The sequence below is a fragment of the Salmo salar genome, chromosome 23, assembly GCF_965601325.2.
Source record: "Salmo salar chromosome 23, fSalSal1, whole genome shotgun sequence".
In the NCBI taxonomy this organism is placed as follows: domain Eukaryota; kingdom Metazoa; phylum Chordata; class Actinopteri; order Salmoniformes; family Salmonidae; genus Salmo; species Salmo salar.
Genome location: NC_138313.1, coordinates 2,677,958 through 2,699,850, shown reverse-complemented (window position 1 = coordinate 2,699,850; position 21,893 = coordinate 2,677,958). Strand labels below are relative to the sequence as shown.

At 40.8% G+C, this 21,893-nt stretch overlaps 1 protein-coding gene across 1 annotated transcript; it reads left to right on the top strand.

The window, feature by feature from the left end:
* The first annotated feature begins 5,889 nt into the window (after positions 1-5,889).
* Positions 5,890-14,267, top strand: LOC106583893 (calumenin-like). Its single transcript, XM_082967839.1, has 6 exons — positions 5,890-5,917; positions 9,486-9,648; positions 11,549-11,793; positions 12,606-12,778; positions 13,320-13,415; positions 13,658-14,267. Exons 1-6 carry the CDS (start codon positions 5,890-5,892, stop codon positions 13,940-13,942), a joined length of 990 nt encoding a protein of 329 aa, XP_082823965.1. The 3' UTR covers positions 13,943-14,267.
* The last annotated feature ends 7,626 nt before the right edge of the window (positions 14,268-21,893 follow it).

Here is a 21,893-nt window from a genome sequence, read left to right as displayed (position 1 = left end):
GAGAAGGAGGAGGAGGGAGGAAGAGAGGGATGACACACAGACTCAGTGTCAGTGTCAGGTCTGGACTTAATGCCAGGAAAAGGGGTGATGGAGAGAGAGACAGAGAGAGAGAGAGAGAGAGAGAGAGAGACGAGGGGAAGGAGGGAGGGGTGGTAAAGGTATGGAGAGAAAGGAAGAAACGCGAAGGAAGGATGAAGGGAGGATGATGATCACCTATATCAATTTTTAAACAAGGCCTAGTAACACTTTATTTTGAAGGATGGCTTCTGAACATTATTCAATAGTGTACCCAATTTTATGTAAAAGCCATATCATTCATGATCTGTATGATTACATGTCCTTGCAATGAATGTTTTTAGACATGCACCGGTATTTACTTGTTTATAAATATATAACAAATGATATATAAACGGTCTATGAATAACAACCTACTTAACACAGGCTTATAAGCCATTCATAACACCGTAGGTAAAGCTTTAAAACTGAAATGTGTTCGGCCTTATAGTGTTCCAAAGGGTTTGGCCTGTAGAGAGAAACTCTGACCTTTTGGATACAGAGGACAGGGAGAGAGAGACCACTGGCCTAGTTCTGGCTCTTTCGAGAGAAACTGCATACATTTACATGTGCAGATAAGAAAGAAAGGGTCGCATTCTAAGAACACACAGTTATAGCCATAGTACAAACACTTTGAGGTATACACTTTCATACACAGTACTTTGATTATTTTTTTTTACACACACACGCACACACACACCAGTGACACCCTCACACACCAACTTGGTCAGTTGCTATCCTTACGGACTACGATGTGAGGCCCCTCCCCACATACACAAACCCTACACAGTACAAGCTGCCAAATACGCTTGCTACGGCATGTTTGGCTTGGTTTCTCTCTGACTGCACTTTGTCACTCGTGACACCACATTTGCATATTTCATTGGATTAGCCCAGAGAACTAGAGAGTCCTTGACAGTACAACAATGAGAAGAGAGAATGCATCTACAGTTTGAGCAAACTTATGTTGAGTCCTGTAGGGTAATATATCTGTAACACAATAGAATATAGTGGAGATGTATTGAGGAGAACTCTATTACTTAAATCCCCTTTATCCATCTTTAGTCTTATTCAGTGTCTGCTGAGTTAGAGAGCTCACTATGTTTTACAGTCATAATACAGCATCTTTTGCCTGATATTCTAAAAACGACACTACAAACAGATATTTTTTGGGAGGAAGACTGGATTGTTTGTTTTTCGTAACACACAAGGTTGGGGTCAATTCCATTTTAATTCAGGAAGTGCCCGAAAAAAGAAGGAAGTGCTCTTGATAGTATCACTGCTCTTTAATAAGCTTTACGTATCGTCAGGAGTGCCTAAATTGACTTTCAATAAGGATGAATTTTCACGTCTTGAATTTGAATGTTCTAATGACCTGAATTGATCAAATTGAAATACAACTGACCCAAACTTTAACAGAAGTGCACAACTACTTCAGGAATGACTACTTATAGAAGACAGAGAGAGAATGGAATGAGGAAGAGCATGTTGTTATTATGAAGACTATAGAAAAAACAAGAGGACTTAAGTATGACTATAATATTAGAAGAAGAAGAAAGGGGGACAGAGAGAGCGAGAGACGGGAGGAGGGGGGAGGTGGAGAAGGAGGGTGCCAACATGTTTTATTTCCGGTTGACAAAACTCTGCGCTCTCTCGCTCCCTCCCTCCCTTCTTTCCTTCCCTCCCTCCCATCTCAACCTCCCTCTCTCTCTGTCATTCTCTCTCTGTCACTGGCTACAGAGAATAATCTGAGGTAAGAGATAGATGACAGAAATAATAAGGGATTTTGTTTTCCAAAACAATGAAGGAAAGACTAGAAGATATCTCTGGAAATGTGTTTTAGATGTTTCTATGCATGCAGTCTTTGTGTGAGTGAGTTTATGGGCGTACATGTACACTGTATCTTGTATATAAACCTGTATGCACAAGTGTGTGCTGGGCAGGCTCCAGTCATAAGCAGTCACTTAGAGCCCCAACCCCCCCAAATATAAACGCAACATGTAAAGTGATGGTTTCATGAGCTGAAATAAAATATTACCATACACACAAAAAGCTTATTTCTCTCAAATTTTGTGCATTTGTTTACGTCCCTGTTAGTGAGCATTTCTCCTTTGTCAAGATAATCCATCCACCTGACAGGTATGGCATATCAAGAAGCTAATTAAACAGCATGATCATTACACAGGTTCACCTTGTGCTGGGGACAATAAAAGGCCACTCTAAAATGTGCAGTTTTGTCATACAACACAATGCCACAGATGTCTTACGTTTTGAGGGAGCATGCAATTGGCATGCTGACTGCAGGAATGTCCACCAGAGCTGTTGCCAGAGGATTTAATGTTCATTTCTCAACCATAAGCCGCCTCCAACGTCGTTTTAGAGAATTTGGCAGTATTCACACCTGCTCGTCGAACTAATTTCAAAATCATGGGCTTAATTAGTTGGTCCCTCCTTTGCTGCCATAACAGCCTCCACTCTCCTGGGAAGGCTTTCCACTAGATGTTGGAACATTGCTGTGGAGACTTGATTCCATTCAGCCACAAGAGCATTAATGAGGTCGGGCACTGATGTTGAGCGATTAGGCCTGGCTCACAGTCGGCGTTCCAATTAATCCCAAAGGTGTTTGATGGGGTTGAGGTCAGGCCTGTGTGCAGGCCAGTCAAGTTCTTCCACACCGATCTCGACAAACCATTTCTGTATGGACCTCGCTTTGTGCACGGGGGAATTGTCATGCTGAAACAGGAAAGGGCCTTCCTCAAACTGTTGCCACAAGGCTGGAAGCACAGAATCGGCCTACCACTTCACGGCTGAGTTGTTGTTGTTCCTAGACATTTCCACTTCACAATAACAGCACTTACAGTTGACCGGGGCAGCTCTAGCAGGGCCGAAATATGACGAACTGACTTGTTGGTAAGGTGGCATCCTATGACGGTGTCACGTTGAATGTCACTGAGCTCTTCAGTAAGGCCATTCTACTGTCAATGTTTGTCTATGGAGATTGCATGGCTGTGTGCTCGATTTTATACACCTGTCAGCAAAAGGTGTGACTGAAATGGCCAAATCCACTAATTTGAAGGGGTGTCCACATACTTTTCTGTATATATAGTGTTTTTTTTTTTTAATTCAGTCGTGGTCTCAACTTACTGTTGAGAGTAAGAATAGTCGAATATACAAGGGGCAAGTTTGAAATTTGGTTGTGCATCAGCTAGTTTTATCTTGTTATGTCAGTCATGGACAGTCACTCAATTAGCCATATCAGCTAACAGTTTTTATATTGGTAAATTTGTCTTGCCAGCTATCTAAACTTGTAGTAATCATGGCCGAATACCGACCGGTCACACAGTACATGTGCCCAGGGGCCCTGACCTCCAAGGGGCCCCTGTTGATTTTGTTAATCACTTTTGCTTGTGAGGTGAGGGGCTCATAAAAGGCTAGAGCCGGCCCTGAGTGTGAGTACTGTATACGTATATGCCTGTGTGTATGTGTGTTACTTGAATATTCGTGCAGCTTTAGGGCACATTTTTTCAGTCTCTTGTTAGTTCATCCCTGTCACCCTCTCTCTCTCGCTCTCTTTCCCTCTCTCTCTTTTTCACTGCTGGGGGGAGGGGAATGGAGGTCACCATAGCAACCATGCCGGGACAAATTAATATCAAGTCTTTAAAACAAAACACACAAGCTTACGTGTGCATGCGGGTGTGTGTCTGTGTGTGCGTGTCCTTTTCCCTTTCGTGACTCTGTTACTCTGTGTATTTCCATAAAAGGGGAGTGGCTACATTAATTATGAAATATTCATTTCTATATCCATCTCTCTCACTTTGTCAATTTCCCCCACTCAATTCACTCTTCCCCTCCTCTTCCTTGCTTTTGTCTTTCCTTCTTTCCAGTCTCTCTCTTCCTCCTCTCTCCATCTCTTTGCTGTTGTGTGCCCCCAGGCTACAGTGTGGCACGTCCTCCCTCCATCCCTTCCTCTCCCCTCCTCTCTCACTGCCCCTGTCACCTTCAATTGCTCCATGGAACTAGACACACCGCCTTAGGCGAGGGAAGAGAGGAGCGAGAGAGGAGAGGAAAAAAGAAAGAGAGGAAGAGAGAGACGGAAAGGGAAAGAGAGAAGAGAGAAATGAAACCGAGCGGAGGGAAAAAGTGGCAGACAGGGTATGTGTGAGAGGGAGATAGTAAAAGAAAGGAGAAAGAAACAGCGAAAACGAGTTTGAATTAGATAAAAAGAGAGAAAGAGAGACGAAGAAAGAGAGAGGGAGAAAGAGAGAGAGAGAGCGAGTGAGTGAGAGAGAGAGAGGACATAATAAAAAGGTTCTGGTTAGAGGAGGGGATGAGAAAGTCTCAACTGTGTTGTTCAGCAGCATCCTGTGTAAAACTATCCAATAACAGCAACACCTGCTGTCAATCATTGTCCTAACTGAGGAGTCCAACACTGAGAACTAATGGATTCCTGTTAACTAAGATAGCAAATCGGTTCCATTCCCAGAATGTTGTGAGAAAGTCTTTAAATTCCATGAGTTTATGATAAAAACTCATGAAAGGACAAATTTAGTAAATAACACAATGACGTAAATAATAAAATGAAGTAGGACTAAATAAACAATTAAGTAGAATCAATTCGGGAATAAGTGGGACACTTTTTGCATTTCCGTCTGCTGTAACCTCTGTAGACATCTATCCAACACATCTTCAAGAAGTTTCCTAGTCACAAAAAAATCGAATTGTTTTCATATTCACAGTAGGCATGACAAACCCCTTTTGTGTACACTGTGTCAAAAGCATATTTTCAGTTCGCATTTGGTAGACTGGGACAGAAGGCTATGTAAACTGGGACACCATTATTATAGTCCCAATTGTACCCCAATAACAATTCAATTCAATTGTGTGTGATTAGGAAACATCTGAGGATTTCAGAAATGTATCATGTATTGGGCTAATATGTTGGATAGATCTCTGAAGAGTACAGAAGACGTAAATGCAAAATGTGTCCCACTTTTACAGAATTCACTCAAATAACAGTACTAATAAAAATATTACAAGAAAACATTTACAGGACATAGTACTACAAGTACCAGAGCCCTGCCTAACCTACAGGGGGTCCCTAATGTAAACTGGATCTCATTCCTCCATTAGAAAATCCTATAGAACTGTCCCAGTTTAGCTACTCCATGCTGTCCTACTTTAGCTGGTTGGTAAAGCAGGGCAGCTAAAATAAATACTGAAAATTGAAACAAAACGTTTTTTATATATTTTGAGGCACTAGACCATATGCATGTATTTTCACCCCCTTTTTTTCTCCCCAATTTCGTGGTATCCAATTGGTAGTAGTTACAGTCTTGTCTCATCGCTGCAACTCCCGAACGGACTCGGGAGAGGCGAAGGTCGAGAGCCATGCGTCCTCTGAAACACAACCCAACCAAGCCGCATGGCTTCTTGACACAATGCCCCATCCAACCCGGAAGCCAGCCGCACCAATATGTCGGAGGAAACACCATACACCTGGCGACCGTGTCAGGGTGCACTGCGCCTGGCACGCCACAGGAGTCGCTAGTGCGCGATGAGACAAGGATATCCCTGCCAGCCAAACCCTCCGCTAACCCGGACGACGCTGGGCCAATTGTGCGCCGCCCCATGGGCCTCCCGGTCGCGGCCGGCTGCGACAGAGCCTGGACTCAAACCCAGAATCTCTAGTGGCACAGCTAGCACTGCGATGCAGTGCCTTAGACCACTGCGCCACTCGGGAGGCCAGCATAGTATGCACATTTACATCACAATGTGGCACAGTGCATTATTTATGATCATTTTATAAACTTAACATCAAAATACAAAACAACCTATATGGCCAATCTTATCATGTGCTTTGCAGGTGAGCTTCCTGTTTGAAGCTTGCTCTGCCCCCCTCTATGGCTGCGTTTCAAACTCAAAGTAGACCTAAACCCTCAGCCCTATGCCCTTGGGGGAAACCCCGCGGCCATATTTACCATTTGTCCAAATTATTAGCCAAGCAAGGGAAGTTTGCAACGTAAGCTCTTAAACCCTCGTTTTTAATGGAGTTTGCGAGTGTCCAATTATGTTCACTTCGGAGTCTGAAACGCCCCATATTTCAATTCGCGATGATTGGATATCCGCTAAGAAAAGTCGGTCAAAACTTAACCTCAACGTCATTATGGAGTCAACATACAAGTGTAAGTAAAAATGAATGTAAATAAGTTAGAAATGGTGCTACTAATGCACAAACATGTCTCGTAAAAGTAATTATGTTTTTTCTTTGGTTAGCTTTTGGAAATTGTCGAAATAAAACATTTTCCTTCTTCAGAAGTTCCAGCTAGACTGGCTAACGTTAGTTAGCTAATTAATTTGCTAGCTATCATACAGTAGGTGTATATTAATAATTATATAGTTAGTATAAGTAGACATGCCATCATAATACCCTGACTACACCGCTCGTGTCGTGTGCGCGAGCGTTGCAAAATAAATTTAGAAATCTATGTTATTCAATTATTGCACACACACTGCTCGCGCGTGTCAAAGAGCGTCTGCATTGCCAAGGGCTAAAATAGAAGTCCTTTCTATTTCTGACGCAGATCGCTCTGCAAGTCCTGCCTCTCCCATCTCCTCATTGGTTTATAGAAGTAGGTACCCACGTGCTATCTCCTCATTGGTTATACCCACATGGGTGATTGAAAGACAAACTGTGTTGCCGGTCAGTGTAGTAATACTATGAAAGTTTAGATGCCAATCACCATATAAGTTCAAAGATAAAAAAGCCTGGAAGGACGAGAGATGACTAGAAACGATTCAGTTGACCGTTTTATGTGTGGATTAATTGTCGGAGTAGAGGACTTTGTGCATTTCTGGTAAAATAACAACTCGATGTTTATATCCCAGGACAAATTAGCTAGCAACAGCAAGCTAGCTAAATAAGACAAATTAGCTAGCAAGTGCTAGCTAAATTGCCATAAATGTTTAATGCTTTTCAACCTGTCCTCAAATTAATGTAATTGGTTCAGAGTTTGTTTTGATATTTTAGCCTGCGTGTTGTGATTGCGTTTGGTGTAGAGGGACAAAATAAATGTATGCACGATGGCGCACGCGCGCAGCCGGTTTGGGTTCCGTGTAATCATAATTCACTGTAGCGCATATAAAGCATGCTACCCGTGGCTAAAAACACATTGCGGGTGACAAACGAGTGACGAATTTCCGGGCAAGGGCGGTCTATTTAAATATCATTCCTTCCTCCCTCGCCCCTTGCCCTGCAAGTGTAAACTCGTCAGACGTCATGATACGTCATCAGAAGTGACCACTTAATTTGAGGGCTGAGGGGATAGGGTGTGTTAATTTAAATTAATTTTAATGGACCGCAGGTAGCCAAATGGTTAGAGTGTTGGGCCAGTAACTGGAAAAAGTGTGTGCGAGCAAGGAGGCCTACAAACCTAACTCAGTTACACCATCTCTGTCAGGAGGAATGGGCCAAAATTCACCAATTTATTGTGGGAAGCTTGTGGAAGGCTACCTGAAACGTTTGACCCAAGTTAAACAATTTAAAGGCAATGCTACCAAATACTAATTGAGTGTATGTAAACTTCTGACCCACTGGGAATGTGATGAAAAAAGCAAAAGCTGAAATAAATCATTCTCTCTACTATTATTCTGACATTTCACGTTCTTAAAATAAAGTGGTGATCCTAACTGACCTATAAGGCAGGACATTTTTACTAGGATTAAATGTCAGGAATGATGAAAAACTGAGTAGAAATATATTTGGCTAAGGTGTATGTAAACTTCCGACTTCAACTGTATGTGCTAGGAAGGAAGAAGTCCGGAAACGGAAAAGGGAGGATTTTGCAGAAAAAAAATCTGCTGTGTTTTCTAGATTGTTCTGCTCAAAAGGCATCCCAGTCTGCCCTCAAGTGTTAGGTTTTCAGAACAATTTACGCATACATTATTTAATCAGATAACCCTCTCTGAAATTAAATGTTTCTCCCAAAGCTGAATGCAGACGAACTTCCTTTCTATTAAATATCACGTTAGTCTGTCTTTCCGATATTATTATGGACTTCATTTTCGGACTTTACAGTGGGAAAGGCTACAGTGGTGAGGTTTTCCAGCCTCTCTGTTTTCATATGAATGGGCTAGATGGATGTAAATTGCATTGTGTTTGACCAAACAGTGATGCCTATCATTCATTGCCATATGTTTATATAAACCTCGGTGTCCCTTTACATTGCTGATGAAAACTTTGCTAAAAATCTTGGAATAGTGATAGTGAGTATTTCGAGATTTTTATCAAAAACCGCGCTCTGGTATGGAGGTTTGCACCGTGCGCGTTCGCGTGTCAATGTAGCGCTTCAAAGCCAATCGAAATCAGTCTCCGCTCCGTTAATCCCATTTCCTCGTTTCTATTGGTTACATTTCTTGTCATCGTGTCTGGCAATGGTCGACTGAGCAAGCGTGACACCGCCTCCTTTATTGTAGAATTTAAAGACTACAAGCCCAGAAAAAAACCGTGATTGAGCCGTGTTGGGATAAATTGGTACGTTTTTGTATTATTATTATCATTCATGCATATGCTCCAGTAAACCAATTGAGGGATTTCGGTTGTATAAAATAAAAACGTGTACAGCTCGTTATTGGAGTATTTTTATTAATTTAACTAGGCAAGTCAGTTAACAAATTATTATTTACAATGACAGCCTAGTGGGTTAACAGTGGGTTAACTGCCTTGTTCAGTCAGATTTTTACCTTGTCAGCTCGGGATATGATCTTGCAACCTTTCGGTTACTGGCCCAACGCTCTAACTACTAGGCTACCTGCCGCCCCAATTAAGAGTAGCCTAGACTCATTGACATAAAATATGTAGGCTACCTAACTGCATCCTTTTTTTCATTTACAGGCATTATTGATGTAATTCATTGTTGTGTTCATTATTCAGAAGACTTAAGACAACAGACATTGACTGAGTTATCCTAATTCAAGTCTGGACTCAAGACAGTAGCCTATAAATAGGGGGAAAAGGTTTAACCAACACTATATGTACATAGTGATTCTAGTTTGTGGGTCATGGAAGCGGCAGTCATGTTCAAATATAGAAGAACATTGTAGCCTTTTCCTTTCTGAATATACAATAATTAAATGCATTTTACAAGAAATGTTCCCATTCAGGTCAGTCGGAGTATTTTCCCATGCATATATTATCAAACACTGAAACTCCTGTTGTAGCCGTCCGCTAAATACTGATTGTTCTCTTTTGATTATATACACAAATTCATGTTCAATGAGATATGGATCAATCAACTTCACAAGTGAAGAAACTGCCATAATTTAACAGTAATTGCATGTCACGTGATTCAAGGCTTCTGTTGGCTTTGAGAAAAATATTGGAGCTGATAGAAAGTCACTACCGTCCCTCATTCTCATCCTCGGGGTGGCGGTAGCTGCGCCCGCTAAAGAGAAGCATGTCCATCGCCATAGTGACCCGAGTGACCATGCCCCTGACGACTCCACTGGTTTCCATTATGACCACGAAGCCTTCCTGGGCAAAGAAGAAGCCAAGACCTTCGACCAGCTGACCCCCGAGGAAAGCAAAGACAAACTTGGGTACATTATGTTACACGACACCCAGGCTGGTGGTGTCCCAAATGGCCAATATGCACTACTTTTGACCAGGGCCAATATTTCTTATGTTGTGTATTTCTTTAGACCCAGGTCCATATTCCCTATGTACATCAGTACCTTTGACCTGGGCCCATAGGACTCTGGTCAAAAAGAGTGACCAATGTATGAAATAGGATGCCATTTGGGATGTAGCCCCACTCTCACTGCTCTAGGTTAGAAGTTACCCCCGGGCGCATATCTAGGATCAGCTTGCCTTCTTTAAACTCCTACCCTTAACTATTAGGAGGAGAATGCAACTGACCTGAGATCAGTATCTAGGAACAACTTCATCCTACTCCAATAGACACCCCTCCCTTTCTTTATCTCTTTCTCATCCCCTTGTGGTGCATTATTTCATACACTAATTCTGTATCCCTAGCCCTACCCATCTGGCTAAGTCAACATTACATCCTGAATAATTTTCATTTTTGTTTTACCTTCAACCCTATTTCTCTCTTTCTACACATTCATTCCCTGCTCTTCTCCCTCCTCCAACCACCTACGCTTGCACTCTTCCGTTTGACTACAGTCATTGTGTTTATGTGAAGACATCTCACCCCCTGCCTCTGTCTTAGCATACTGTTAACCTTGACTTGTTCAATCAATCAATACAATTTATTTTATAAAGCCCTTTTTACATCAGCAAGTACAGTAAGAATTTTTGTTATTTCCACGTTTTCAAAAAACTTAACTTAAATATCTGTTCCAAATTAAGATTCAATGAAGTCTGCAGAACGGTTGGGGTGTCAGCTAATACATGAGACATTGACTTTGAAAAAAATCTATTTTGGTTATTATACTACAGTAAGGGAAGTGGATTTACACCCAGTAACGGAATTGTTGTAACATAATTTCATCATGCTGTAACATAATATCTTCATGGTGATGTATCCTAAATATTCACACAAAGGTATAAATATGCAATATCCTGCTTAGCATATTTGGCTATTATTCTACTATTATTTTAATGAGCTCTGCCCCAAACAAGACCGCCGCAAACAAGACCAAATTTGGGTGTAACATGTGTTACGTTCCCTAGAAAGAAAACAAAAAATTTTGCTTAAAAAGGGGGATCTAACAAAGACTCACTGACAACAAACAAAACAGGTGGGGTTTTAGGAGGGGTTCTAAAAGACACTCATGGGGGTGTCCACTGAAAATTGCATAGCAACAAAAACTGGGACCTAAAAGACACTCACCGTGAGTACCCACTAAATTTGCCAAGTAAGAGGCATAAAAATGGAAAAACCCACACCAAACTTAAAGACAGGAAGCAAACCAAAAAGTTTAGCAAAACGAAAACAGGGAAGATCAGACAAAGGAATGTTTTTCTAGACATCAAATAGGGAGCGCCAACTGAAGGTGTTGACACTGCACATCTCAACTGAAGCACTGGGCCAGCCGCTCTTAAATATCACTTGGGCCAGCACAGGTGAAACACCTTCTAACTAACGAGATGGACAAGCCAGCACAGATGTAACACATACTGACTAACAAGGTGACACCAATCGGTGTGCCCTATGTGCTAATGTGCTAAAAGTCCAAACTCAAAACATAAATGGCAAAAACTAAACTTGTAACAAATGTATATACAGTATGCCTTCATTTCTCAAAAATATACTCTTAGCATTAATTTGACACCCAATTTGATATGCTCCTATAAACTTCACGTTGGTGCTCATGGGTCCTTTTACATGGAAATTACCTTATACAAAAACCAAGCCTAAAACCCTAAAGAGCAAGCAATGCAGATCTTGAAGCACAGTTACTAGGAAAAACTCCCTAGAAAGGAAGGAACCTAGGAAGAAACCTAGAGAGGAACCAGGCTCTGAAAGGTGGCTAGTTCGCTTCTGTTGGTAGAATGCTTAGTTGGCTTGTTCTGCCCCTTTGGCAGGAAGATTGTAGATCGCATCGACACAGACAAGGATGGTTTCGTGAGCCATGGGGAACTGCACCAGTGGATCAAACACAGGCAGAGGAGGTACATTGAGGAGAATGTGCTGAAGCACTGGAAGGAGTACGACCAGAACAAGGATGGGAAGATCGGCTGGGAGGAATACAAAAACACCACCTACGGCTACTACCTGGGTACGACAAGGGAGGGTGTGGGTGTGTGTGGGTAGCCTAACTTTGAGGCAAATGAGCGAGGGGGTTGTGACTTCAAAAGGGTAGTCCCAATTTACCAGGGGTGTACAGTCAGCGTATAATTAGTAGGCTATTTGGGTGCTAAAGATTGTTGGAATGATGGGCAGGGTTGGGCACAACCAAGATACTATTTATGTAGGGTCTAATTTGATATAATTACCATGTGATATGAGGAGAGATTGATCATTAGCTACAAACACAATCCAAGAATGAGATGGGAATGAGAGGAGAGAGCTCAACGTGACAGTATAGTAGTAGGCTATACAGCTATGTGATAGTGGTGTCATCTTAGGTTCGTGTTGTTAATACAAAGGCAGGGGAAGGGGTTACCACAATATCCATGTCTTTTATCCTTGATACAAAGAAACAAACACAGGTGGAAAACAGAACATGTTAACACATTTTTCCCTTTGGAGTTAAAGTAGAGATAATCTATAGTAGAGAGGGTAAATTAGTGACACATATCACTGATAAACTCTGATACAAAAGGTTTTAGTAGGCTAGACCTTGACTGCAGTACACAACCCAAGAGTATTTACACTAACAGTGTAGTTCTGGGCCAGTATGAATAAAGTGTCACAGAGTAGGAGTGATCAGTTTAGCCTATTAGGTCATAATAAGTAACATTACATGGACAGGGGGGACCTGATCCTAGATCAGCACTCCTACTCTGAGACGCTTGATGCATACAGACCCTGATCCTTGCTTTACAAAGCCATGTCTTGACTCTGAGATTGTCCTCCACTCCCTTGCAGATGAGGAGTTTGACGACGTGGATGACAAGGCTAGCTACAAGGCCATGCTGACTAGAGACGAAAGGCGCTTTAGGACAGCTGACCGCGACGGGGATGGCATCGTCACCAAGGACGAGTTCACCGCCTTCCTTCACCCCGAGGAGTATGACCACATGAAGGCCGTTGTCATACAGGTCAGTCAGAGGACTGGGATCAGTCAATAGTCACAGGATCAATCAAATTCTGAGGAACATCCAGGTGTTTCACTTCAGGAAGACATTGACAAGAACGCTGATGGAAAGATCACCCTTGACGAATACATTGGTTAGTCTCTCCTTCAACCTACTACCCTTTCCAAACAGAGAACATACAATATGTAATCAACCAAACATAATATCTGGTTCTTTATACATTTTATGAGAACCAAAAATATTTCATTTATTTTATTACTAATTTATGAGTGATATTCTTGGGTCCACAACCAACTGTATATGTTAAATGAAAGTGCTAGTATGCATACACAAACAGAAGATAACCCAGAGATGCACAGTAGGCATGATTTTGAAAGTGATTTTCTCCCCAGCGAATGGACCAGTGGTTTTCAAACCTCTCCTTGGGGACCCCCCAGACATTTCAACATTTTGTTGTACACCTGAACTAGCTCATAACCCCTGGAATAGACTTTAGAATTACAACGCCTACTGTATAAGCTGTAATCTGTTCTATCCACCACAGGGGACATGTTCACACCTGAGAATGGAGAGAGTGAACCAACCAGACTGGGTGCTGATGGAGAAAAAACACTTCACAGAGTTTAGAGACAATAACAAGGTACACTAGTCTGCTGCTACTGGATCACCTTAACAACATCATCTCCTTATACATTACTATAACATCATTATAACATCACTTTTTAAGTCAGTACACTTAAGGTACCCTACCCCTCAGACCAGCTATGTCAAAACTTACACACACACACCCCTCTTTCTGTGGACATACTAAGTTAACAGGTTTGTGTCTGTTGTGTTGTCAGGATGGTTTGTAACAGCTCTCTATGCGTGTTGTGTTGTCAGGATGGTTTCCTGGATAACCATGAGGTAGCTCAGTGGATCCTGCCAGGAGAGATTGACCATACTGACAATGAGGCTAAGCACCTCATCCACGAGACAGACACAGACCAGGTACGCATCTCCCCAGTCTTACTGCCTGAACTCTCACCCTTACCCCAAACCAAAAGCCCCATACCTGTACACTCTTATAAATGTTTCTTAATCCACTTCCACACACAATCTTATCCCCTCCAAAGCACCCCTAGCCAGGTGTCCTCTTCAACCCTCCCCATCCCTGTACCCCTCTAAAACTCGCCATCTGTGTACACCTTTTTACCCTCACCCTATATCTAACCACCCTCATAACAGCAACTATCGTGCAGTGCACACCCCCACCCGTTCACGCCCCTTCCTCTCTGACCTTCTCACACCTTCCCCCAACCTCACACCTTGACTTCCCATACGAAAACCAAATAACATCCTGTTACAACTGACAACTGCATTAGGTGACATGTGCAACGCATAGACCTATCCTACATTACAGGGAGTAAATTGTATTTTTTATTTAATTAGGCAAGTCAGTTGGGCTCCCGAGTGGCACAGCGGTCTAAGGCACTGCATCTCAGTGCTTGAGGCGTCACTACAGACTGCCTGTTTCGAATCCAGTCTGTATCACAACCAGCCAGGATTGGGAGTCCCATAGGGCGGCGCACAATTGGCCCAGCGTCGTCTGGGTTTGGCCGTCATTGTAAATTCTTATTTACAATGACGGCCTACCCCGGACGACGCTGGGCCAATTGTGCGACTCCCAATCACAGCCGGTTGTGATACGGCCTGGAATCGAACCAGGTCTGTAGTGACGCCTCTAGCACTGAGATGTAGTGCCTAAGACCGCTTCACCAATCGGGAGCCCTGTGTTTGTGGTAATAATACAAGAACAGTCTCCTAGCTGTTTAAATTAGGAACTTTAAAAAAGAATAGTAGCATTTATGCTAAAACAAAACAGAATATGCATCCCAAATGGCAACCTATTCCCTGTATAGTGCAGCACTTCAGCCCTATTGGCCCTGGTCAAAAGTAGTGCACTAAAGGGAATAGGGTAACATTTGCGACATTACAGAGACTTATATGAGGCTGGGAGCAGATTCAGGGCTCTCTCTCACAACTCACACATTGTCAGCCTGAACACAGCTAATAATCAACATAATGGAATTAATTGGGGGTAATGACCTGTTAATTATAATGAATCTCTCTCTCCATCTGTCCTTCATTCACGCTTTCTCACTTATCTATCCCCTTTTCATTCCATTCTCCCTCTTCATCCTTCTCAATCATGACTGCAATGAATGGTAATGGGCGGGACCTGAAATTCGCCTCCTCCGCGATTGGACAATTAGGATGACAAAATAACCAAGAGGGAGATTCTGGCCAATTGGAATATGTTTGTGGGGAGCCAGGTGACCAATTTTACGGAGAGAGAAAATCTCACCAGGAGACATGATGAGATTTGATGAAGTCATGCAAAGGCATAGGGAGAGGTTAAGGCTCCACGCAAACGGAGCTCTGTTTGCATTGCTCTCTGCGTAGTTCTATGTACTTTTGTGCGGCAGAATTTTTGGAACAGACCGTAAGATGTAAACCTGATACACAAAATGTTTAAAATATCTTTAAATAATGTCTGAGGTACAGGAAAACAAACACTCACTTAATAGGGCTGACTGACCTCTAACCTCTGTTCTGACTTCCTGGTGAGGCCTGATCACCCTGACTAGGAAGACAGGAGACGTTTTTTTTATGGGTTATGTAAAAACAAATAATTAAGAAAAAGTTTATAATTTATCAATAGTCCTGTGTGATTCGGACCGCGAGAAGGACAGAGAGAGAGCTGTCTCTAGTCTATTTTATCATTACCTTATGGGATACAATTATTTCCTTATGGAGTTATCAAGAGAGAATTCGATTTGATTCAATCTAATTTGTTTATTTTTTATTTAACAGGCAGTGTTGTTTTTGTTTTGTTTTTGTTTCTCTCTGTGTTCTCTTCCCTGCTTAAATAGAGTTATAAACACTCTGGGGACTTGATAGAATCAGTCATCGGATCATAATATAGTTCAGATCTTTTGATTTGTGTCTTGTTTGAAATAATGGTTTCTTCTTTTTCACGCCATCCTTCCTTTCTCACGGTTATGGATTGGATTGACCTGTATTTGTATCTCCTGATATTGTGCGAGTACAGTGGGGGTAAACCTAGGCATTGAGTGACGATGAGAGAGGTTGCATCTCTGGAGGCGCCAGTTAAGCTAGGTGCGGTCTCCGCATGTGTGGGGGGTGGGACAAGGGGGTTATCTGAGGCATATTGAGTGGGACTAGGGGCTCCACAGTAAAATAAAACAATGGGAGCTGCCCTAAACAACAGTACACAAGGCATATTGACATTAGAGAAAGGCATAAAGCAATTACAGGTGTTGATTGGGAGAGCTAAGACAACAACGGGTGAGACAACAACGGGTAAACAGCTAGGACAACAACAATGGGTAAATGGCGATGAATGGGCAGAGAGGGTCAGTTGGCCACACTCAGGGCCTGAGTTCGAGGCTGGGGCCGACAGATAAACAAAATGAAGTACCGTGTTAATGAGCAGTCCAGCAGGCATCAGCTGTGTAGCCGAGTGATCATAGGGTCCAATGAGCAGCAATAAATAGAAAGAAAACATAGTAGAAAGAAAACATTCTCAATCACTACTCCTAATACACACAGATCACTCTCAAACCACATTTAGCCTTTCCCCTATTGCAAAGGTTTAAAACAAAAAAAAATTGAGCTGTCTCCATATTGGAAGGCATTGTTTTCATTTTAGTATACCTTCAAAAAGTTACCCTATATTTTTATTACCAATCTCTGTTTTATATTCACTTTTTGCTTCAATATTTATTAAATGTCTATTATTCTAAGATACATATGTAATGCTTTGGAGAGATCAATGTGTATTAACTAGGTTGCACTAGTCCCCAGTAGATGTCACACTCGGTCCATAATAAGTCTGGCACCTGAGATAACATAGACAAGGAAAAAGATGCAGTCTCCATTTCACCTACTCACAAATTGGTTTAAAACATCATCATTTGGGATATCAACGAGAACGCCATTCAAGTAGAATATAGTGTAGCCTTTTAAGTTTAGTTAACAGAAAATCGTGTTCAATATTCATTGGTTCTTTTTCACAGGGTATGGCCTTATTTCAAAATGCATTACCAGGGTGGAGGAAATCTTCTAAGTTCTACTGGTTAGGGGAAAGTCAAGTGCTGTACGATGCTTTAACCTTATCATTTCTCAAATGATCCATAAAAGGACCACTCTAAACATTTCTCAGAATACTCTTTTCACCACTCACGTACGTCTACGTGTGCTAGTTATATGTTAGTATCACTATTCATGCTTCTCATGATCATCATAACAACCCATTATACTCAATATTATGTTACTTTATCTCTAGTAACCCATACTTCCATACACATTAACGTTACACATCAAAACCAACTGTAGATCCAACAGCGGTGTTGAACAGACCCTAGATAACGTTAGAAATTGAAAAACTCAGCTCACAGAACTGGTTGGGGCATTCTTTCATCCCTTTGACAAATGAGCTAGTCCCCTACCAGCTCTCATTCACTCCATCCTTAATAGCTCAATTTCAATCCTCTTATTATTGCTGGGTTCTGAAAATATGAAATATACTTATACATGTCACTGAGGGAGTGCGGAGGTTTAGAGGGTCTACACCAGAAGTTAATGGTTATAGGAGGAAGGTATATAGTGTGTGCAATTAAGCTTCGAATGTGTTGAGTGCAGGGAAGCGATTACATGTGGCAGGCATTGATAAGGAGAGAGAGCCATGGATTAGTGATGGAGGGGGGTTGAGGTCAGGTCAGGTCACCTTAAGGGAGAAATAAAAGTTTATGGCCCATATCACTTAGTGTCCTGCCTAGCAGTAAAGAACGATGTTTGTACAGAAGTGTAGGAGGAGACTCAGCCTATGAGAAAAGGTTAAATGTCAGTGCTTGTGTGAAAATGTCTTTGACTAATGCAGCTGTATTGATCCTCTGGGAAGAATAAACCTGGTTAAGCTTTCATAGTGTCAGTTGAGTTTTTTACTCTGAGAATTAGAACCTAACATTATCCACATTTCAATATCTTAATCACCCAAATTTCAATCAATTATTTTATTGTCCAAATTCCAATCAGCTTAACACGTCCTTTCCACACTCACACAACTCTCACACCAGGGCTAAACCCCTGTTCAGTTAGTTAGTCAAGCACTCAATACTCTCAACCATATTCACTTAGTACTATTCCCAAACATACTCAGTAATCTCCCTTATTACTTGTCATTACCTCCTATGCATACATACAGTATCTCACAAAAGTGAGTACACCCCTCACATTTTTGTAAATATTTGAGTATATCTTTTCATGTGACAACACTGAAGAAATGACACTTTGCTACAATGTAAAGTAGTGAGTGTACAGCTTGTATAACAGTGTACATTTGCTGTCCCCTCAAAATAACTAAACACACAGCCATTAATGTCTAAACCGCTGGCAACAAAAGTGAGTACACCTCTAAGTGAAAATGTCCAAATTGGGCCCAATTTGCCATTTTCCCTCCCCGGTGTCATGTGACTCGTTAGTGTTACAAGGTCTCAGATGTGAATGGGGAGCAGGTGTGTTAAATTTGGTGTCATCACTCTCACACTCCCTCATACTGACTGGTCACTGGAAGTTCGACATGGCACCTCATGGCAAAGAACTCTCTGAGGATGTGAAAAAAAGAATTGTTGCTCTACATAAAGATGGCCTGGGCTATAAGAAGATTGCCAAGACCCTGAAACTGAGCTGCAGCACGGTGGCCAAGACCATACAGGTTCCACTCAGAACAGGCCTCGCCATGGTCGACCAAAGAAGTTGAATCACATAAGATTGTGTGTAGATTGATTATGGATTTATTTTTATTTTTATGAATGTTATAAGGCTGTAACATAAAAAATGTGGAAAAAGTCAAGGGGTCTGAATACTTTCCGAAGGCACTGTACATGTAATGTTAGGATTATGTGGTTGTCTCAACTAGCCATCTTCAGATGAACAAACTTACTGTAAGTCACTCTGCATAAGAGCATCTGCTAAATGACTAAAATGCCAAATTCTCATATTACTGTATTAAATCGTTTTTACATAAAAAATGTTTGTCACATGATTAGACATGTATCATTTGTACAGTTCTTTATTAAAAATGTTATTTGTTACATTTGACTGTATAAAATCTAGCAGTACTACTTATTTCTCTGAGAATGAGGCGGATAATAGAATTTAGCAAAAAAAAACATGATTATTTGTCTCTGAAATGAAACCATCAAGTGATGTCATGACTAATCATGTCATGGCATGATTAGATATTGAAAAAACACACCAATCTCTTTAATAATTTCAGAAAATCTATAGCGTTTTGGAATTAAACTCTTTATATTTAGACTTGGCAAACGAACAACTTCCTCAATGGTCAATTAGTCCTGCATAAAATATCTTATGTGATATTAGTGCCCAAAAAGATGTAGGCAAATGAATCTCTATATTGAAAAAAAATCGGAAAATTCTGGAACCCTATTTTGAATTGTAGGCCTATTGTCAAACCAAACATGTATGACAATCACTGGTTAAGATTGCACATCAAAGTATCATGCATTCCTGCTTGGACATACTAATTAGTTAAAGTTAGTATGGAGCCCTGTGTATGCTCTCACCCGAATATATAATATGTGAATTATAAGATCTGTGTAAACGCACGGCACCAGCTCAATCTCCCATTGCTCTACAATATCTCGGGGTTGCCACAATATACATTCCGCAGAGGTGCTGGTTCAGCTCTGTGTGCAATTAGGATCATTTAGTGGACTATGTGCAGGGTTGGGCAGTTTACTGAAAAATGGAATCCGTTACTGATTACAGTTACATAAAAAATAAAGTAATCTGTAACGTAATCCTTTTGATTACTCATAATGAGTATCGTAATCAGATTACTTTAGAATTACTTTAATTTATTACACCCAGGCATATTTTTTTATGTTTTTAAAAACATGTAACTAATTATTCCATTTAGTAACATTACTATTTTCAATTTGGGGACTAGTGTGAAATACGGCTCTTATAATTGACATATTGTATATTCTATGTGTGAGAGCATACACAAGGCTCCATATTTTCTTTTTCCTAGCATTTTCAATTGGTGGCACAAGCCTATGATTTGGTCATGCCACAATTGTATTGCGGGTCAGAAAATAGAAAGAAATTGTAGTCTAATGATCATATCGAAACCCATTCAATGTGCTTAATTCTAAGTGTACTAGACTACTAAAATGGTATGATTTCATTGAAAAAATGTTAAACTAATAAACATGTCCAAGCAGGAATGATGATACTTAGATGGTTTGACAATAAGCCTATCAAATTATAGATATAGAGATTAATTTGCCTACATCTTTTTGGACACTAATATCACATGAGATAATTAATTTGGGACTAATTCAGCACCTGAGGAAGTTGTTAGTTCGCCAACTCTATAGTCTAATTATTGCTGATAGTTTGCGTTGTAATTGATAGGTCTATTTAACATTACATTTAATGTAGCCTATGCACTCACCGTGAATGGCTGACTTGAGTACCCTTCGCTTGGTACCCTCTTCTTTTCAACATTAACAATATGTGTTCAAAACAGTGTTTGAAATGTTGCACAATCAGAAAGCATTTTCTCTCCCACTACTCAGAGACAGAGTGAAAATACAATGTAAATAGGCTGCAAACTAAGCATCAAGCAGCAACTCTATGGAGTCCATACGATTGTCTGATTGACCAGTGGGCCAGGTGTAAATGTTATGGCAGCCTTACCTACTCATTCATTCATTCATTCAATTGGAATACAAAAGAAACCATCACCAGGACAATAGATTCTTGCCGAGTTGAGAGCATGTGAGAAGTCTTTAGGGTGCGTGAAATGACAGCAATGCTGACAAAATAAAATGTTCCTATTGATGTTGGATGAAGTAATCCTAAATATAATCAGATGTTTTTAATACATTAACTGTAATCCCGATGACAACTTTTTAAAAGTAATCTGGGCTGATTAGTTACTTCATTTTGGTAATCGGATTACATAATCCCCATTACATGTAATCCATTACTACCCAACCTTGCCTATGTGAATACTACTTGACGTAAAAATATTGATTTGCCCAAAAACTATATTAGAGGTATGTTCAAATGTTATGCAGTAATAGTATTTGACCCCAATTATGTTGACCTGTGAAGACCAAAGACATATACTGAACAGAAATATAAGTGCAACATGCAACAATTTCAGTTAACAGTTCATATGAGGAAATCAGTCTATTGAAAAAAATCTATGGATTTAACATGACTGGAAATACAGATATGCATATGTTGGTCACAGATGCCTATAAAAAAATGGGCCTCACAATAGGCCTCAGGATTGTGTCACAGTATTTTTGTGCATTCAATTTGCCATTGATAAAATGCAATTGTGTTCATTGTCCGTAGTTTATGCCAGCCCACATGACGCTATACACAAATTCTCTAAAACTATGTTGGAGGTGGCTTATGGTAGAGAAATGAACATTAAATTCTCTGCCAACAGCTCTGGTGGATATTCCTGCAGTCAGCATGGCAATTGCATGCTCCCTCAAAACTTGAGACTTCTGTTGCATTGTGTTGTGTGACATAACTGCACTTTTAGATTGGCCTTTTATTGTCCCCCAGCACAAGGTGCACCTGTGTAATGATCATGCTGTTTATTAATCAGCTTCTTGACATGCCACACCTGTCAGCTGGATGGATTATCTTGGCAACGGAGAAATGCTCACTAACATGGATGTAAACAAACTTGTGTGCAAAATTTGAGAGAGATGTATAATTTCTGGGACAATTTATTTTAGCTCATGAAACATGGGACCAACATGTTGCGTTTATATTTTGTTCAGTATATACCGTACATTCTACTCAATGGCAGTCAACAATTTACACTCTACGCTTATATTCCCCATTACAAAACATGACTCTTCAAATTGAAGCTGAAATGATAAAATACCCAATGTTTGCTCATATCTGCCAACATATTTTGTTCTATTATAGCCTAATTCTAGCTGCATTTTCCATTTGATATGACAGTGCACATAAAAACAGTACAGCACAAATG

What these genes read in the sequence shown, in the direction of transcription:
- LOC106583893 (XM_082967839.1), top strand. Translation starts at nt 5,890, where the DNA reads ATGGCCAATCTTATCATGTGCTTTGCAG. An exon ending in CACCTACGGCTACTACCTGG is followed by an intron (nt 11,794 to 12,605) that starts GTACGACAAGGG and finishes ACTCCCTTGCAG; the next exon opens with ATGAGGAGTTTGACGACGTG. An exon ending in AGTTTAGAGACAATAACAAG is followed by an intron (nt 13,416 to 13,657) that starts GTACACTAGTCT and finishes TTGTGTTGTCAG; the next exon opens with GATGGTTTCCTGGATAACCA.